Genomic DNA, 19281 nt, shown 5'->3' on the forward strand with positions numbered 1-19281 from the left:
AAACAACAGTGGAATGAAAAGTAGGAAAAAGAAATTTGAACATTAGAGGTTGTTCCAGGATGTACAACATTAGACTAAAGGGAGTTTCAGAAAACAGAAGATAAAAAAACAGAAGGAAAAAAAACAATTAAATAGATAATGTAAGAACATTTTCAAGAAGCGAAAGACATGAATTTTCAGATGAAAGGGACACTGTATGCCAGGAAAAAGGATGAAAAAAGACCTGCCTCACAGCACATCCCTGTGACATTTCAGAACACAGAGAGAAGATCCTGCAGCTTATGTAGAAAGGAGTAAAAAGTTCAGGAAGCAAAATGGCATGGCACTTCCCATAACACTGATGCCAAAACACAAGATCCTCAAAATTCTGGGGAAAATTATTTTTCACCTTTTTTTTTTTTTTTTTTTTGAGATGAAGTCTCACTCTGTTGCCCAGGCTGGAGTGCAGTGGTCTCAACTCTCTGCAACCTCCACCACCCGGGTTCAAGCAATTCTCCTGTCTCAGGCTCTTGAATAGCTGAGATTACAGGCACCCACCACCACGCCTGGCTAATTTTTGTATTTTTAGTAGAGACAGGGTTTCACCAGGTTGGCCAGGATGGTCTCAAACTCCTGACCTCAAGTCAGCTGCCCACCTCGGCCTCCCAAATTGCTGGGATTACAGGTGTGAGCCACCGTGCCTGGCCTTCAACTTGTTTTATGTCCAGCAAAATAATGAATTAGGTGTGAAGGTTGAACGAAGATATCTTCAGACATGCAATAAAAAAAATGTTCCTTTCAGGTGCTCTTGGTTAGACAGATACTGGAGGATGTGCTCCAACACAACTAGAGAGTAAACCAAAGACAGGGAGATGGGAAAGAAAGGAAACAGGATTTGTGGAAAAAGGTGAAAGCTAAGGGAGCTGAGCAAATCTGAAGAACAGCCAGCCCAAGTCAAGCAAGAAGGCAGGAAGCTCTAGAAAAAACACTGGCAAGTATACCAGGTTGAATAGTGTCTCCCTAAAATTCATGTCAACCTAGCACCTCAGACTGTAACCTTACTTGGAAATAGGGTCTTTGCAGATATAATTGGTTAAGATAAAGTCATACTGGAGTATGGTGGGCCACTACTCCAATATGATTGGCATCCTTATAAGAAGGCCATGAGAGACACACAGAGAGAGAAGACACAGAGGAAGAAGTCCACATAAAGACATAAGCAGGAATGGGGCTGATGCAACTACAAACCAAGGAATGCCAAGCATTGCCAGCCACCACCAGAAGGTAGGAAAGAGATATGGGACGGATCCTCTGTCAGGGCCTCCAGAAGATACCAACCCTGCCAACCCTTTGATTTCAGACTTCTGGCCTCCAGAACTGTGAGAGAGTAAATTTCTGTTGTTTTAAGCCACCAAGTTTGTGGCAATTTGTTAAGATAGCCTTAGGAACTAATATAGCAGGAAACAAACAAATAGGAACTGATAGATTTCCTATTGCATTTGATGATTTGGAAAATAAATAGCATTGCAAGGTTGTCCAAAGAATTTGAGAGAATTGATGCTAGCAATATATATTTTTAAAAAAAGCAAATGAAAAATGATTCCAGGAAAATAAAAAGTTAAATAAGATTGAAAGTAAAATTATTGTACACCACTTGTCTCGGTGGTAAACACTATTTACATAGATATAATAAGGTATACACTGAATCTGATTTAGTCAAAAATTATAAGAAACTGCAATGGAAGAATGGAGGTAGAGGATTAAGAATTTTATATTCTTGGTCGGGCGCAATGGCTCACAACTATAATCCCAGCACTTCGGGAAGTTGATGTAGGAGGATCGTTTGAGCCCAGGAGTTCGAGACCAAACTGGAAGACATGTCAAGACCCTGTCTCTACAATAAATGTAAAAAATCAGCCAGATGTGGTGGCATGCACCTGTAGTCCTAGCTACTTGCGAGGCTTAGCCAGGAGGATTGCTTGAGCCCAGGAGCTTGAGGTTGCAGTGGGCTATGATTGAACCACTGCACTCCAGCTTGGGCCAGAGAGTGAGATCCTGTCTCAGAAAAGAAAAAAATAATTTTATATTCTTATCTTGCATCATGTGGAGTCAATAACTAATGCTTCAAACAGACAAATCAAGAAATAGTAGCGTATTGATTTTAGAAACACGAGAGTAAATCTTAGGAGGAACAAGTTACAAGAGTGAAAGGCATTAACTCTGGAGGCTGAGCTCGGGAATAAGAAGTGAAGGCAGGAGACAGCTTTTGTTTATTATAAACCTTGTAGTCTTTTATTTAATTATTTAAACCAAGTACATGAATGGCTTTGATAAAAATAACAATTAAACAAATGCCTTGGGCTGGGTGTGGTGGCTCATGCCTGTAATCCCAGCACTTTGGGAGGCTGAGGTGGGAGGATCACTTGAGGCCAGGAGTTCAAGACCAGCCTGGGCAACATAGTGAGACACTGTCTCTACAAAAAATAAAAATAAGTAAATAAAAATTAGCTAGGTACAGTGGTGCATGCCTGTAGTCACAGCCACTCAGGAGGCTGAGGCAGAAGGATCACTTGAGCCCAGGAGGTTGAGGCTGCAGTGAGCCAAGACTGAACAGTTGCACTCCAGCCTGGGTGATAAAGAGAGAGCCTATCTTGAAAAAAAAAAAAAAAGCCGGGCGCGGTGGCTCACGCCTGTAATCCCAGCACTTTGGGAGGCTGAGGTGGGCAGATCAAGAGGGCAGGAGATCGAGACCATCCTGGCTAACACCGTGAAATCCCGTCTCTACTAAAAATATAAAAAATTAGCCAGGCGTCGTGGCGGGCACCTGTAGTCCCAGCTACTCGGGAGGCTGAGGCAGGAGAATGGTGTGAACCTGGGAGGCGGAGCTTGCAGTGAGCCGAGATGGCACCACTGCACTCCAGCCTGGGCAACAGGGCAAGACTCCGTCTCAAAAAAGAAAAAAAGTCTTGCCTCAATTCTTGGTGCTTTGGGCAAAGAACATGGGTTTTGAGAGGCACTTGTTCATTATCTTCCATCCTTAGTGGCAAGTTGGTGGGAAAGTTTGAAGAATTTGTAATGGTTTAAGTTGGTGGCTCAGTGTGGCCCCTGGACCAGCAGTATGAGCATTACCTGGGAACATGTCAGAAATGCAGAGTCTCGGGCCACCCCAGACCCCCTGCCTCAGAGTTTCTGGGCGGGGAGTGCAGCAAGCTGGGTCTGGCAGACCCTCACCCATGCTGAGGCAGAACCACCAGCGCCAGCCGCTCACTCTCACTCGCTGAGTGACAGCCTGGCTCACCTATAAAGCCTGCACTGTCACTCTTTTCTCGGCACAGACTCACACCTCAGCCACTCTGAAAAAGTCAAAGCTTTGGGTAAGTGTTAAAAACCTTAAACGTGCTCACTCCTTTCCACTCAGGAATCTATATCCTGGGATTCTGTATTACACACAGAAAACGCTTTGCCCGTAAAGGTATTCATCACTGTGCTATTTATAATAGTGAGACAACCTAAATGTCCAAACAATAGTTATGTGGTTAAATACATCTATGTTACATCTATCCATCTATATGGTAGTTTAGCATGTTTATGAAAGATTTGAAATAATACAGAACATGCTTATGTGTTAATGGGAAGAAGTGAAATTCAAAATTCTTCATAGAGAAAGACCACAGCTGTGTGAGGAAAAACTGCAAGTAGAAAAAAGGTTGGAAGGAAATCTCAGAAAAAGTTCAATCTGTGGGACTAGGGTAATTTTTTTTTTTTCTACTTAAAAAAATTTTTTTTGCAAGGTTTTACAGTAGGCATGTACCCATTTAAGCAACCTATCTTTGGTGAAATCAGTATAATTTCAAGCAGGGGCCGTTACCCTCAATGAAAAGGGCTTCTCACAGATAGAGGGGCTTTAGGCCTTCCAGGGACCCTTCAGGGTCTCTTTGATGTCTGGCAGGCAAACAGGCCGGGAGAAGAGAACCATTGCTGTTTTATATGTTACTCAATTCTCAGCACCCAGCACAGGGCTGGCATATAGTAGATGCTCCATAAACATTTGAAGAAGAAAGGAAGCTTCTTACTATTTAATTCAAACATCTTAAAATCCTGTGACAGAGCTATTATCACAATGCAGCTTTGTAATCTCTGAACACAGGAAGTGCTCAAAGAATGTTGAATAAATTGCGGTCCTGATATTCTAGTTGGGGAAATTGTCCATGTTCATACAGCAGAATCCCGGCATATCTGGGATTTAAAGCTTAGTGAATTGGGCTCAGTGAGTTGGGCTCAGTGAGTTGGGTGCTTTTTTGGCAGAGCCAGCTGCATAAGGCAAGTCCCTGGTCCACAGGCGCTCTGGGATTGCTGGCCTCTGGAGACATCGGCATAACCCTGCAACCTCCCGCTGGCCCAGGGTCAGGTGCTAACTGGGCTGCCAAGGTTCAGAAGCAGGAGGGCTCAGCAAGCTCTGCCAGCTCAGGCAGCTTCCCTGATGGGTAGACAGGGCCCTTGTAAATAAGGATTTAGAAAAGCAGAAAAGGCAGCAGAGGGCATTCCTGGCAGGGACACTTCTTAAAGGCGCCAGGAAGAAACCAAAAGAAGCTAATGCCTGGTGCACATGACTATCTCTGTAAGCCTTTTAGTCGCTCACAGGAACCTGGCTGTCTGTCTGGAACTCCTTAGGGTAACGTTCATGTTTATCAAATGAACAACTAATGGATGAATGGATAGAGGAATGGATGGATGGGTGGGTGGATGGATGGATGGATGGATGTTAATGGCAGGGTAAAAGTTAAAGGGCTTTGGAAACAGACAAGTCTTGGCTTGAATCCTGAGGTCTGTCCTTGTTTACCATGTGAGTTGAGTATGTTACGTTGTGTCTGTGAGCTGAGGTCTCTGAGAGGCCTCTGGAGATTGCTACGATGATGAAATGATACACGTAAAGTGCTGAATCCAATGCCTGGCACAGAGCAAGTGCCCCTAAAATGGAAGTTGTTTATTGTCTTCATTGACCGAAAAGGAAAAGGGAGAGGGATGGAATGGGGGCCCGCACTTGGCTGTCTGGCTCTCATTCCCCCTCTTTCCTAGACAATGAATCCCGAGTTTCCTTTGGGAAGTCACGTGGTTTGAGTAGCTTAGGCCAATCAACATATTTCATTCTCTCAGGCCTCTGTGTCTAGTTCAAGGGTGTCTATGAGATTTAAGCAGTCCAACCAGAGTGCACCTCAGAATATTTGCTGAGAATGCTGGACGGAATCTCTTTCTTTCTCTCATTGGAGTTCGGTACAAGGAAGTCTCTAGCCCAGAAGCTGTTGGCCATTCCATTGGGAACACCAGCCTAACTATAAAGCCGATGTTACAAAAGGCAAAGTAGAGACAGAAGGAAACAGTGTTAAGCTGCTGGATTCAGCCTCTCCTGAAGTTGGTGATCCCTGGACTTTTCAGTTATATGAACCAATTAATTTCGTTTATGTTTAAAGGTTTACAGATTTTCTGATGCCAGCAGTCAAAAGCATCCTAATATAGAAAGGAAGGAAGAAAGAGGACGTAGGAATGGACCATCTAAAGGCAGATGAGGCAACAAGTATTGGGTAGGAACGAATTGTAAAAAGCTCTAGATGCCAGAAACTGGGGCTAAATTTGAGCTAGGATTTCCCACTTGACAGATAAGTAAACTGAGACCAGAGGGTTAAACATCAAGGAACTTGTCTAAGATTACACAAGTTAGCTGGATGTGGTGGCTCACGCCTGTAATCCCAGCACTTTGGGAGGCCAAGGTGGGCTGATCACCTGAGGTCAGGAGTTCAAGACTAGCCTGACCAACATGGCAAAACCCTGTCTCTACTAAAAAACCAAAATTAGCTGGGTGTGGTGGCGCATGCCTGTAATCCCAGCTACTTGGGAAGCTGAGGTAGGAGAATCACTTGAACTCAGGAGATGAAGGTTGCAGTGAGCTGAGATCACACCATTGCACTTCAGCCTGGGCAACAAGAGCAAAACTCCAACTCAAAAAAAAAAAAAAAAAAGATTACACAAGTTAGTTAAGTGCAGAGCTGGAACTAAAAGCCAAACCCTCCGACTCTCGACTCAGCACCCCTTCCCACGTACCATGCAGATACCAGACCCAGGGAGAAACATACCCCATCCGAATGCCACAAATCCCTGAAGGTACTTTCTTTCGGAGAAGAAGGAGATGGCGAGGAGTGTGTGAAGGTAGAGGCCTTCCACCAACAGCCAGGAGTAGTTGGCCATGATGCAGTACTGGAATAGCACCATGACCAGCTTGCAGCCCGCCTGGAGAGAGAGAGGCAGCTGAGCCCAGGCTGGGTGGCAGTGGAGTTCCCTCTGGTGAGTGGCCCCAAAGGGTGTTGTAGGGGCAGGAGCCAGGCCACAAGAGTGGGCCTCTGGGGTTCAAGGCCATCTTCTGTGGCCTTCCTCCATGAGGCCTGCAGCATTCTCTAGAGAGTGGGAGTCCACAGGCCTAGTGGGTTCAGTCAAGCTGGCCAATGAGCCATCACAGGAGCAGGAACTAGGTTCAAATGCTAGCACTGGCTGCCAGGCTAGATGAGGAGACGGTCCTTCAACTACAAAACTGTGTCGGATACTGCCCAATCACCTCATTTTTTCAGATGAGGAAACCAAGGCCTAGAAAGGGAAGAGATTTCTGAGCAAAGGGTTAAAAAAATCTTTTCTAAGCTCAGTTTCCGTGCAAAAACATAACAAAGGGATGTGCCAACTCTGTTAGGAGGTACCACTGATTATGGTAAAAATGGCCCTGGCTGGTACATTGCACTCTCCACATATCTGATGGGGATGTCATAGAGTTGGACTTCCCTGATGCAGTGACTGACTCTTTTAACAGGCATGTCCCCTGCAGGGATCCCTGGAAGTTATGCCTGTAGAATTGTGGGGCACCAGGCTTCTACACCAGCACAGCTCCTGTACCTCTGCCATGGTAGGGCCTTTGTCCTTTTCTTTGCATTGGGCTGTCCCCTGGGGATGGGACAGCTCCTGGGATAGCCCTAGGGCTGCTGCAAAGACAAGCCCGAGAAGGAGGAGCACCGGTGCTGCCTGCAGGACAGTGGTGGTTCCTGCCTTATGGCCTTCCCAGAGGCTCTGACTCCAGGCAAGGCCCATGGTTGACTTGTGAGTCTAATGTTTAGTAAAACCTGAGAAGGTTCCCTGCTGGGGCATTGCTGGCCTTGTCCACTGCTGGTCAGTAATGAAGCGTGGCTAGGATTTAAGGCTCCTGACTCCCAGCAGGTACTCTTGTTTCATCCTAGAGACCTCCTTGAGAGACATGGATCCTACTTGAAGAACCTCTCAGTCTGAGTCAGAAAATACACACACACACACACACACACATACAACTATGAACAATACAAACAGGTGAGTGGTAGGAAGTGGCAGGCAGGTTGGCTGAACTAATCTCAATTTCCAATCTCTTTTCTCCCTTGCTCGCCTCTACTATAGAGATTGTGACAGTAAAAAACTCAATCACCCTGCTTCCTTTGCAATTAAGTGTGGTTACCTGACTCAACTCTAGCCAATGAGAGGTAGGTAGGAGTTTCTGGGGAAGGTACCCTTTCTCAACAGAAAGGCAAAGCTGCCCAAAAGATACAAAAATGTTTAACCTTTTACCTTTCTCCTTCTTGCCTGGAACACAGACAGGAGGCCTGGGGTTGCAGCAGCCATATTGCAACCGTGTGATGTAAAGCATGACATCAAATGCCTATTCTAAGGATGGCAGTTCAGAAACAGGGAAAAAGACTGTGTCCCTCACGGCATCACGCAGCCATTGCACCACCTCATCTGTGGACTGCTTACATAGGAAACAGCCCCCATTTGTTTAAGACCCCAATATATAGTTTTCTGTTATTTGCAGCAAAAGGAATCCCAACTGACACACAGGGTGATTGCAATGAATTTAGTCATCTGGGCATTTGGAAGGAGAAAGGGGGTTAGATTTAAGAAAACACAACTGTTTTATTGCAAATGCGTTTATACAGACATACTGGCCCATGCTCACCCTTTTCTTTTTATGACCAACCCCCACCCTCTCCAGACTGGGTCATCTTTCTTCAGCTGGGAACTGGCAGAAGTAGGGAAAAGAGGAGTCTCCCTATATATCTAATTCCTAGAGTGGCTAGTTCACTCCTGGACACTGGGAATTTACGGCAACCCCCACGAGCTTCTCTCCTACATGACCCAGATTGTGCACATGTGGCTGTGGAATCTCCCTGAACCTCCTGGCCCAGTGTCAGCACTGGCCGCTTTATCCTTGGTATTAAATGCAGCCTCAGCAGCGGCTTGGGGGAAGGACAACTAGGCTACTCCCCTCTCCAAAGCTAGGCTGGGGAAGGCAGGCAGGCCTGGCAACATCCTCGGGCACCCAGACGTATTACCCTGTGGGCATCGCAGTAGGTGACATCATCTGAGGAGAAGAGCACGGCGTCCTTGATGAAGTTGGACAGGGCGCGAAGGATGAAGGACACGAACAGGTGCATGTGGATGTAGTTGCGGGTGCAGTGGAGCCTCCTGCAGGGAGAGAATGTAGGGCCATAGAGGCCAGAGCCCGAGGGGCTGGGACTCAGCCAGGCCCACCTGCCCCCAGTGCACTGGGGAAACTGAGGCCCTAGACTTCAGCTCTTTCCAGGTAACACATTCTGTGAGCATAATCTGAATGAGGACCTGGGTCCCCAGGTGGCCAGTCTAATTTGCTACATGCTGCAGTGAAAAAAAAAAAAAAAGGCCAGCCACAGTGTGGCTCACACCTGTCATCCCAGTACTTAGGGAGGCCAAGGCAGGAAGATCACTTGAGGACATGAGTTCAACATAGTGAGACTTCTGTATCTACCAAAAAATTTTTTTTGTTTTTAATTAGCTGGGCATGGTGGTGCCTGCCTGTATTCCTTGTACAAGAGGCTGAAGTGGGAAGATTGCTTGAGCCCAGGAGTTCTATCGTTGCCACTGCACTCCAGCCCCGGCAGCAGAGCAAGACCTTGTCTCTAAATGAATAAATAAAAAAGCAGGGGCTGTAGGGGCAACATTGTATTCTGCCCTGACCTACCACCATCTCCAGCTCCCAGAATTGTTTTGGGGGAGGGGTGAGGACGGCAACCAGAACGGGAGAGGGCTGGGGGCACAGAAAGAACACAGGCTGCGGGGAGAAAGCAGACCCTGGCTCTGCCACTTAGCAGCTATATGACCTTGAGCAAGACTTTTCACCTCCCGGAGCCTCAGTGTCCTCCTTTGCTGCAGGGGACAGAAGTCAGTTACTTGTTCTGCTGCTTCTGGTACGGGAAACAGGCTTTCTTCTGGGAAACCCATTCCAGCTCTGGATTGGGAGGGCTCCACCCTTCTCACCCTCATGACTGACTTGATCAATCAGAGTGCTCCGTTGCTGTCCATAGTGATTGGCTCAGAGTTGAGCATGTGACCTAAGCCTGGCCTATGAGAACTCTGAGGACTTTTACTGGAACCAGAGGGGGAGAGGCTCTTGTTGGCCCTGGTGTTGCTGAGCTAGCAGGATGAATGCCAGCAATTGCTGGTGGTTGTCTCTGCCACTTCTGCAGAAAGCCTCCCAGAGGATGAGGCCAACCCAGAGCAGAGGAATGGAGGGAGACAGACCTAGCCGCTGATGCCGCTGAACACCTAGATCCAGCCATGCCTACAGCAGATGCCCCTGAACTTGCCACTTACATGGGTCAGGTCGTCTTTGTTTTTCTTACGCTGTTTCGAGGTGGATTTCTGTCTTTTGCAACAGAATCTCGCTAGTACTACTGTAAAATGGGGTTCCTGTTACCTGTCTCATAGCATTGTGTGAAAATTAGAATAATACATATAAAGCGACCGGCCGCAAGTTCTCAGTAGTGCTTAGTAAATGTTGAACAAATAAAGGGATGAATGAGGTCACAGGAACCTCGATGTTTTGCCATAGGTCAGCTTTAGATCAAGAGATGACAAGGTAGTTCACTCAGACCTTCCTCTTTCTGTCCTGGGTGGTTGAGAAGAGACCCATAGTCTGTGCCTGAGAAGGGCTGGGGTATGGAGAGCTGGCAGTGTGTTCTCACCGGAAAGCACAGAGGATGCCAAGGGCGACCAGGAGCATGACCAGGGAGGAGCTGTAGCCCACGGTGTACATGACTTTCAGCTTCAGCAGGTAGGAGTGCTGCAGAGAGAGGCACGTGTCAGCTCCGCCGGCCCTCCTGGCTAGCTCTGCCCTTCTGTGCCTCACTGCATCCGCTTCAGGCAGCTTGAACCCCACGAACGCTGCTATTCTGTCCATACCCCAAGGACGCCAATTCAGAGACGCATAACACCGTAATATCTTGGCATTGGAAAAGCCCTTAGGGATCATCTGATGCCAATTCAAACTTCCATCTTATGTATAGGGCCCCTTACCAACTCTCTGAATTCAAGCCTTTGCTGGAATACCTCTAGAGGCAAAGTGCTCACTGCCCTTTGAGAAAGTTATTTGATGTAAAACAGCACAAAATATTAGATTTTGTTTATGTGAAGCTAAAATCAATTACTTGCACCACCTATTGGTCCATTTTCTGTCTTCTGGATCCACTTAAAATGGATTTGTCTTTTATATAAGGCCGGTTTTATATAGAAAAGTTACAAAGGTCATACAGGGAGGCCTGCCATTTTTTAATATAGCTATTCTGCCCATCTGTTTCTCGTTCATTTTCTCTATGTCAAATATTCCCTGTGTCAGGTCGGGTGCGTTGGCTCATGCCTGTAATCCCAGCACTTTGGGAGTCTAAGGAGGAAGGATTGCTCAAGCTTAGGAGTTCAAGACCAGCCTGGGCAACATTGCGAAACACTGTCTCTACAAAAAATGTTAAACTTAGCCAGGCACAATGGTGCACACATGTGGTCACAGCCACTCAGAGGCTGAGGTAGGAGGATCACTCCAGCCTGTGAGGTCAAGGCTGCAGTGAGCTGTGATCCAGCCACTGCACTCCAGCCTGGGTGACAGAGTAAGACCCTGTCTCAAATAAATACATACATACATACATACATACATACATACATACATACATATTCCCTGTGTCTTTAACCTCTTTCCACAGTCCTTCAACCTTTAGTTAAATTAATATGCTCCAGTTTGTTAATGTCCTTCTTAAATAAGACCCCCAGAACCACATAGCTGAAAAGCTCCAGATGTATTCTCTGAGGGAAGAGGTAGAAGGGGTCCATCACCTCCCATCTCCCCTGATCTATACACTGCGCGCCTATGCAGCCAAGCAGGCATTCACTTATTCAGCAGCCACTTCACATTATTGGCTCATCTTTGAGTCAAAAAGATCTAAGTGGAATATTGGTCAGAAAATTAAAAGATCTGGCCAGGCACGGTGGCTCACACCTGTAATCCCAGCACTTTAGGGGGCCAAAGTGGGTAGATCACTTGAGGTTAGAGTTTGAGACCAGCCTGGACAATGTGGAGAAACCCTGTCTCTACCAAAAATACAAAAATTAGCCAGGCATGGTGACGTGCACCTATAATCCCAGCTACTTGGGAGGCTGAGGCAGGAGGCTTGCTTGAACCTGGGAGGCGGGGGTTACAGTGAGCTGAGATTGCACCACTGTGCTCCAGCCTGGGCTGGAGACCCTGTCTCAAAAAAAAAAAAAAAAAAAATTTAAAAGATCTGCATTTAGGTTCAAAAAATAAAGTATCAAAAAGAATCAAGGGAATAAAAATTAAAAGAATAATTTTTACCAACCAAACTAACAAATATTTAAAAGTAATAATTTTCTCTGCAGGTGAGGGTATAGTGGGACTCAAAACTGGTTCAATCTTTCTGGAAGGTAATATAGAAGTATGTATCAAGAACCTTTGAAATATGACCTTTTGACCTCCCTTCTACCTTCAGGAATTGATTCTAAGAAATAATCAGAAATTTAAAAGCATATTTATACGTGAAGATGTTTATCACAGAAGTATTAGTGATAAAAAAGCCCAAATGTCCAACAATAGAATAGTTAAATCGATTATTTTAAATACAAATTACTTTCATGCTATACCACTAATAAAATGTTGTTTACCAAGAATTTAAAATGAGTCAGGACATGCTAATATATTATTACATGAAAAGGCAGAATTCAAACTTTACATGTGCAATGTGATTCCAGCTATATGTAAAAACATATTAGGGAATTATATGAAAATTGATTCTGCTGAGAATTTTTAAAATAAATAAATTTTTAAAAGAATTATATGAAATTACGTTTTTTGTAGATCCAAAATGATTGAATATCAACACAAAAAATAAAGAAAGTTAAAAAATTGAATATCAGTCATTCCATGTGGTTCAATCTCATACATACAGAGAGACAAGGCTGTAAAGAGATATGGTTGATGTTAACAGTGGTTAACTTTGTATTATAGGCTTGCAAATAGAGTTGTTATTTTCTTTTATAATTTTTCTATGCTTCTAATTTTTTCACAGTGGATAAGGCTATTTATAACCAAAAGAAAAGGGTAATTATTTTTTTAATAAGGCACAAGAATAGAATAGGGGAAACCCGGCTGACAGCTCTTCATGGGAAGATAACCTTGAGGTTAGAAAGACCCAAGCTCCATGGTGTCACACAGTGTACTGTAGAGAAAGAACACAGGCTTCAGAGCCAGGAGACAAGGGTTCCAAACCCGGACTGTGACTCACCAACTGTGTGACCTTGAGCAAATTATTTAACTTCTTTGAGCCTCAGATTCCTCATCTGCAAAATGGGGATGATAATATCTACCTTGCAGACTTGTTGGAAGAACAAATACAGTGTCAGATAGAGTACCTAGACAATGCCTTGGCATGTAGGAAACACTCAGTGTATGGTAATTTTAATTTTTCCCCACCCCACCATCCTCCTTCAAAATGAGTCAGCGGTTTGAGATGGTATGAAGTCTGAGGCACGAAATGGCTCAAAAATTAGCTCTATTCTCAGTTACACTGATGGAGTGCTATGGGCAGCTGGCCACGTGGGAATGTTTGGAGAGGCTGGGCATGTTATTTTAAGAGTCACATTAATAAACTGAAGCATTTCTGGAGGAGGGTGATTGTGTCATCTGAAGAGTACCTGAAAAAACTGGGTCCATGAACACACACTTAGAGGAGAAAAGTGTTAGACTGAATGACATGTAGAAGAAGGGCCAGACCTCATGTGTGAGCTCCAGTTGGGGGAAGTTTCCAGAAAGGAGGTAGATTTTGACTCAGGGTGACTGAACATTTTCTGACAGCGGGAGGTGGCCTTCGATGGGAAGGCTACCATGTGAAATTGAGTTCCCCACTGATGTAACTGCTCTCCTGAGAGCCAGGAGTCACCTCTCAGAGATGAGAGGAAGACCCTTGAAGGGCAGTGGGTTGCCTTGAATTAATGGTTCCTAGGCTTTGGGACATCAAAGACCCGTGAAATGTCAAAAAATTGAGGACCAATATGTTAACCTATAATCTCGCCATGTACAGATGAGCCACATTGCGGAGGGTGTCAGCCTCACTCCTGGGGATGCCTGGACCAGCCTGCAAGAGGCTGAAGAGGCACAGGGTGACAAGGGTGGTGTCAGGCAAAAGATTCTGCACTGTCCTGTGACTGTGGCCATTGCCTGCCAGGTGACCAGCCCGCTTCTCATGTAGACTCGTTCCTGCCTTGTAAGGCAGGAACCATAAGGCCTCACCCACCCAGAAACAGCCTTGCTCCCTGGAGGTTTCATGTGACCTTCGGTCCTTAGCTCTTTTGTTTGTTTGTTTTTGAGACAGGGTCTCACTCTGTCACCCAGGCTGGAGTACAGTAGCATGATCATGGCTCACTGCAGCCTCAACTTCCCAGGCTCAAGCAATCTTCCTGCCTTAGCCTCCAAGTAGCCAAGACTACATGCAAGTGCCATCACACTCAGCTACTTTAAAAAAATTTTTTTTGTAGAGATAGGGTCTCCCTATGTGGCCCAGACTGGTCTTGAGCTCAGGAGTTCAAGTGATTGTCCCAGCCTAGCTTCCCAAAGTGCTGAGACTACAGGCATGAGCCACCACACCCAGCCAGTCCTCAGCTCTTAACATCTAAAAGTGTGCACCACTCCCGGAGGACGTGGGGCCCAGAAGCCTCACTGCTGTCTGTCCTGAATTCAGTTGCCTCTCTTCCTGCTGTATGTTTTGACTGTGCCACCTGCTTTCTGAAGCCTCTAGATCAGCTGTCACAGACATTTTTGTGAAGGGACAGAGAGTAAATATTTTAGGCTTTGGGTGCCCTGTGGTCTCTTTTGCAAATACTCAACTCTGCCCTTGTCACGTAAACGTAGCCTTACTGTGGTAGGAATGGGCTTGGCTGTGTTCCAATAAAACTTTATTTACAAAAGCCGGCAGTGGGGCTGCATTGGGCCCAAGAGCTACAGTTTGTAAATCTCATTTTATTTACCCACACGGCATCTATGTGTGATCTTACTCCCAATCTGAGTCCACTATTGGTGTCAGTAATATTGTGTGTCAGTAATGTAGTGGTGTATGCCAAGTAAGGATGTCACAAAAAGAAAAGAAGAAGAAAAGAAAAGCAACTAATACACACCTTCACCCTCAGTTGATAAAAAGAAAAGACATTTTAATAATAAGAAATAGGATGATTCAAATCTCAGAATAAAGAACAAAACTCGTGCCAATTTGTGGACTGGCATTTAGGGACCGATGAATCATGTGCTCAGGAAACCCTTCCAATCTTAGAGTTGTTGTTTTGTTTCATTTTTTAATGCAAGCTGAAGCCAAGCTAGGTCTCCTTTCCACCATTTTTGGGCAATCATTTTTCTGAGTTAAGTCCAAAGCGTTACATTTTCCTTTATGAAATTTCAGCTCCTTGGTTTGGGATTTTACAGTTTTAATCCTGGCATGAACATTGTGGTTAAGGCCCTGGGCTCCATTATTCCTGCTGATTAGCGTAAACTAACAGTTCTCATTGTGTGGATTTTTTGTCTTATTTTTGGGGCAGAATCTCGCTCTGTTGCCCAGGCTGGAGTGCAGTGGTGAGATCTCAGCTCACTGCAACCTCTGCCTCCCAAGTTCAAGCGATTCTTGTGCCTTAGCCTCTTAAGTAGCTGGGGATTATAGGCACACGTCACCATGCCTGGCTAATTTTTGTATTTTTAGTAGAGACAGGGTTTTGCCATGTTGGCCAAGCTTGTCTCGAACCTCCGGCTTCAAGTGATCCACCCGTCTCGACCTCCCAAAGTGGTGGGATTACAGGCGTAAGCCACCGTGCCTGGCCTGTGACTGCGATTTCTGATGGCAGTCATCTTACAATGCCAATCTGAGGAAGAAGCCACCAGGACAGCAGGGAGAGAGATGCAAGTGACACAGACCCTGTTGATTCTGTGGTGCTGCCTCATCAAAGAATCCCAAAGCCCATTCTCTGCATTTCCAGTTATGCAAGCCACGTGTGCTTATTAAACCAGTTAGAAATGTGTGTTGTTTGCAGTACAAAGGCTTCTTATGAACCTTCATCCTGCCATGCATCATGATATTATTCCTTTTTAGTTTTGTGGATTTTACAAATTTGATACAAATAAGCCCCCTCTCTTCATATAAGTCGATGATAGAACTGTTCCTCTGCAGAAGGCAGAGCCCACTCACCATCCCTCCAAGACCACAAGTGACCACTCCTTGTCGAATCTCCTTATTAAATCACCCCACTCTGACCAGATCTGAAGACCTCATGTATGTTCCCAATGGGATGACAAGCCCTGGGAAGGAAAGAACTGCTTCCTCTCCTTGGGAGCTTGCCTTCCTCCCGTAGAGCAAGGCTGATGCGCTATAGAGAGAGGGGTCTTCGCAAAATGCAGAAGACAGTGTGCTCTGCCACACAACTTCCTCCCTTCTCCCTGAATTCTGCCACTCTCCACCCGTGCTTTCTCCCATAAACTCACCCTACCCTCCAAGGGACAAGCAAAGCTTGCCCATATTCCTTCTAGGGAGTTTAGCTAATGGGACCTGCTGAAAGTGTACTCCCTGGGGGGGACACACATCTTATGGGGAGGCATCAGAAGACAGAGGACAGAGCACTGGCACTTGTGGAGCTAGACTTGGTTAAAATCCTACCTCCACTACTTTATAAGCATGTTCCTTAATCCCTGAGCCTCAGTTTCCTCTTCTGCAAAGTGAGGAAAACAATGAATGTACAGGGTTATTTTGAGGATTTAATACCAGCCACCAGCCAGGAAGACACTCGGTAGATGTTTAAGTGCACAACAAATATTTATTGGGCACCTCATAGGTGCCAAGCATTGTGCTGGGCACTGGGACCTGGAAATGAACAAGACTCTCTGATTTGTCACCATGATTTTGCCCAGACCCATCCCTGGCCCATAGCAGGTGCTCAGTGAGTGTTTGTGGAGTGAATGAATGCCTTTGAGGAGCATGTATGTTAGTGAGAGAGATGGAGGCACGTGGCACGTGCTGATCATTTTAATGTAATATGGTAGGTAATAGTTGGAGGCCAACACCAAGCTCTAAGGGAGCCCTTCCCGTGGGGAGGGGAAGAAAGGGCTGGCATTGATGGGCCCGCATGGAGTCTCGAAGGATGTATAAGAATCAGTCAGGAAAAGAGAGGAGGAAAGTGCTCTCCAGGCAAGGGGCCCTAACGGGGACAAAGGCCCAGGTGGGAGGCAGGATGGCACAGTGTGCATGAGATTTGAGAGACAGGGCTATCCTGGGAAAGGACAGTGATGCCGAGTGAGCTGAGCCCAGACAGGGCCCTGATGGCCACCCTCAGAGGAAGCCTCTGGAGGTCCCCAGAAAAGGTCAGCCAATTACTGAAGGGAGCATCCTCTCAGCTAGGGTAGCTCTGCGGCCGGACTCCCTCCTTGCTTATCAGAGCCGGGAGACTCCTTCGAATGCTGTAAACATTTTTTTTTAAGAGACAGGCTCACTCTGTCCTCCATTGCCCAGGTTAGAGCGCAGCGACACAATCACTGCTCACTGCATCCTCGAACTCTCCAGCTCAGGCGATCCTCCTGCCTCAGCCTCCTGAGTAGCTGGGACTATAGGCATGCACCGCCACGCTCAGCTAAGTTTTAAACATTTTTTGTAGATACAAGGTCTCACTATGTTGCCCTGGCCTCAGGCAACCCTCCTACCTCATCCTCCCAAAGTGCTGGGATTATAGGTGTAAGCCGCCACACCTGGCCAAAAGCAAACATTTACTGAGCACTTACTGTGACCAGGCACCCATCTCAGCATTGCACATATATTAACTCATTTAGTTCTCTTGACAAGCCTATGTTGTCAGCATTATTAACACCATTTCCCAGATGAAGAAACTGAGGCACATAGTGATTAAATCTTCCCCAGCCCCACTAAGGTCAAGGTCGGAATTCAGACGCACCAGCCTGGCTCTGAGCATTTAGCCACCATGTTAGCATCTCTTTCAGTTGAATGAATCCAGTACCCCCAGTCTCGCGGTGGTATGTGACAGTTCCTGCCTGTGCCTGGGGTCCTCCTAACCATCATCTCCAGGTCGATAGACCAGGGCAGTGAGGCAGACCCACTGACACCTGTGTGAGTAGGAGGCGGGGGGACAGGGGGCAGCCCTTACATCCTGACCACTGTCCCAGGCCTGTGCCACCCTGTCCTCTCCCAGGGCCTCCTCACCCCACAGGTTCCTGTCCCCGGGTTCGTGGGGTGGAGGTTGACAGGCTTACCCGCTTCTCGTTGGAAGAGTCGTTCACGTTAACACCACAGGCCATATTAGGTCTGGGGAAGGTTTCTGACCAGCCATCCTGTGTGCAGTTTCGGAACAAGGAACCTGTGGGTGCCAAGAGTCCTGTAAGTGAACCATGGGCCCAGGCACTGTGATTTTCATAGTAACATCTATTGTAACATGTAGCTGCTACAACCACTTTATAGTGTGGAAACTGAGGCACACAGCAGCTCCAGAACTTCCCCAAGACCACACCCTAGTGAATAGGGGGAAAGCAATTTGAATCCTGGGGCTCGGGCTCCAGAGCCCACGCTCTTAAGCATACACCACGTGCCAATCCCCCTTCTCACCCCAGCTGGGTGCTGCTCCTGATCCCAGGTCCTGCCACCGTTTAACAGGCAGGTCCCCTGGAGAATCTGTGGTGGCTGCCCAGCACGTGGCCACTCCCATCATGATTTTTTCTCACGCTCCCATTTTTACTCATCCTGCTCCACGGAAGTTCTGTTTTAAATAGAACTTCATGCCCTGCTCATGCAGCCATTTGAAAACCACCAGAGTGCCATTGAGATGAACCCCTCCAGGCAGCGCCCCTCACGGAAGGGTGGAGGGTCCTTCAGCCACGACCTGTAGGCCACCCCTCTGCATTTCTCTGCCTAATAGATCCTGAGACCACCACGGTCCTCCGGCTCAGCTGCTCACTGCCCTCCACCCCTGGCACGAGGCCGCATGCCGGGCCCTCTCACCACGTGGGCAGTGGCTTCCCCGCCTCCCCAGTGCCTGGCCCAGAGCCTCTGCTTATCAAACGCGGGCTAGCTGGCTGGACAGAAAGGCAAATTGAGTGGGGATAAAGAGCCTGCCCTGAACTCTTCTCATAGGGAAGAGGAGAGCGCTTCCCTACTGGAGCTTTTACAGCAGGAGCCCAGCCTGCGGAAGGGAGCCACTAGCCAGGAAGGAAGTCTTGGAAGGCCACTGTGAGGAGTTTCCCTCCTCGGGCTGAATGGCCTCGCTGTATTCTGTACTCTGAGCTGCCAAGGAGGGCTGGGATCTGGCTCCCCAGCTCAGGCCGGTGTAAGTGTTGCAGTGTGCAGGGTGCTGATGGCCGAGTCCTGTGGGTGGGAGCCCTGCCACCCCTTTGCTCTCACTGGAGCCTTAACAGCCCCAGCTGAGCGTGGCATGCTCCTTTACACACGCCCCAGGGGCTGGGCCCCTGGCTAACAGGGTTTAGGGTCTAATCCTCACAGTGCCCCCACTGAAGGAGGTGCTGCTGCCCTTTTTACAGGCCAGAACATCAAGGCCCAGAATTGGGCTATGGTGCCCAAACACAGTGTATGCCATCACTGTTCTACCCGCCCACCAGGCCCTCTTCCTGAAGTCTCAGGGGCAGCGTCTAGTACCAGGAGACCGTGTCCTCTGAGATCTGGGCATGCCTGCCCTGTGGAGGCTCAGGAGGCCTGGAGCGCAGGTTTAGAAGCAGCCAGATCTGAGTTTGAAACCCAGTGCAGCCTCTTGGTCGCTGTGTGACCTTCGGTGCATCATTTCTCTGTGCCACAAAATAATCACCCACACTGCAAGAGTGAGCAGGGAACATGAGAGCACACGGAAAATGCCTAGGCTGGTGCCAGGCACAGAGCGGGC

At 47.1% G+C, this 19281-nt stretch overlaps 1 protein-coding gene across 1 annotated transcript in view; it reads right to left on the reverse strand.

Moving 5' to 3' along the window:
* The window catches only part of SCTR (secretin receptor), an 84028-nt gene that overhangs the window by 14819 nt on the left and 49928 nt on the right, over positions 1–19281 (reverse strand). The window contains exons 4-7 of the mRNA XM_003281710.2: positions 17648–17751; positions 10041–10138; positions 8373–8505; positions 6108–6261 (exon numbers count right to left, since the gene is read on the reverse strand). Coding sequence (XP_003281758.1) covers positions 6108–6261; positions 8373–8505; positions 10041–10138; positions 17648–17751 — 489 coding nt within the window. The remainder of the gene's footprint in view (positions 1–6107; positions 6262–8372; positions 8506–10040; positions 10139–17647; positions 17752–19281) is intronic.

This window comes from Nomascus leucogenys, chromosome 20 (genome assembly GCF_006542625.1).
Source record: "Nomascus leucogenys isolate Asia chromosome 20, Asia_NLE_v1, whole genome shotgun sequence".
Lineage (NCBI taxonomy): Eukaryota > Metazoa > Chordata > Mammalia > Primates > Hylobatidae > Nomascus > Nomascus leucogenys.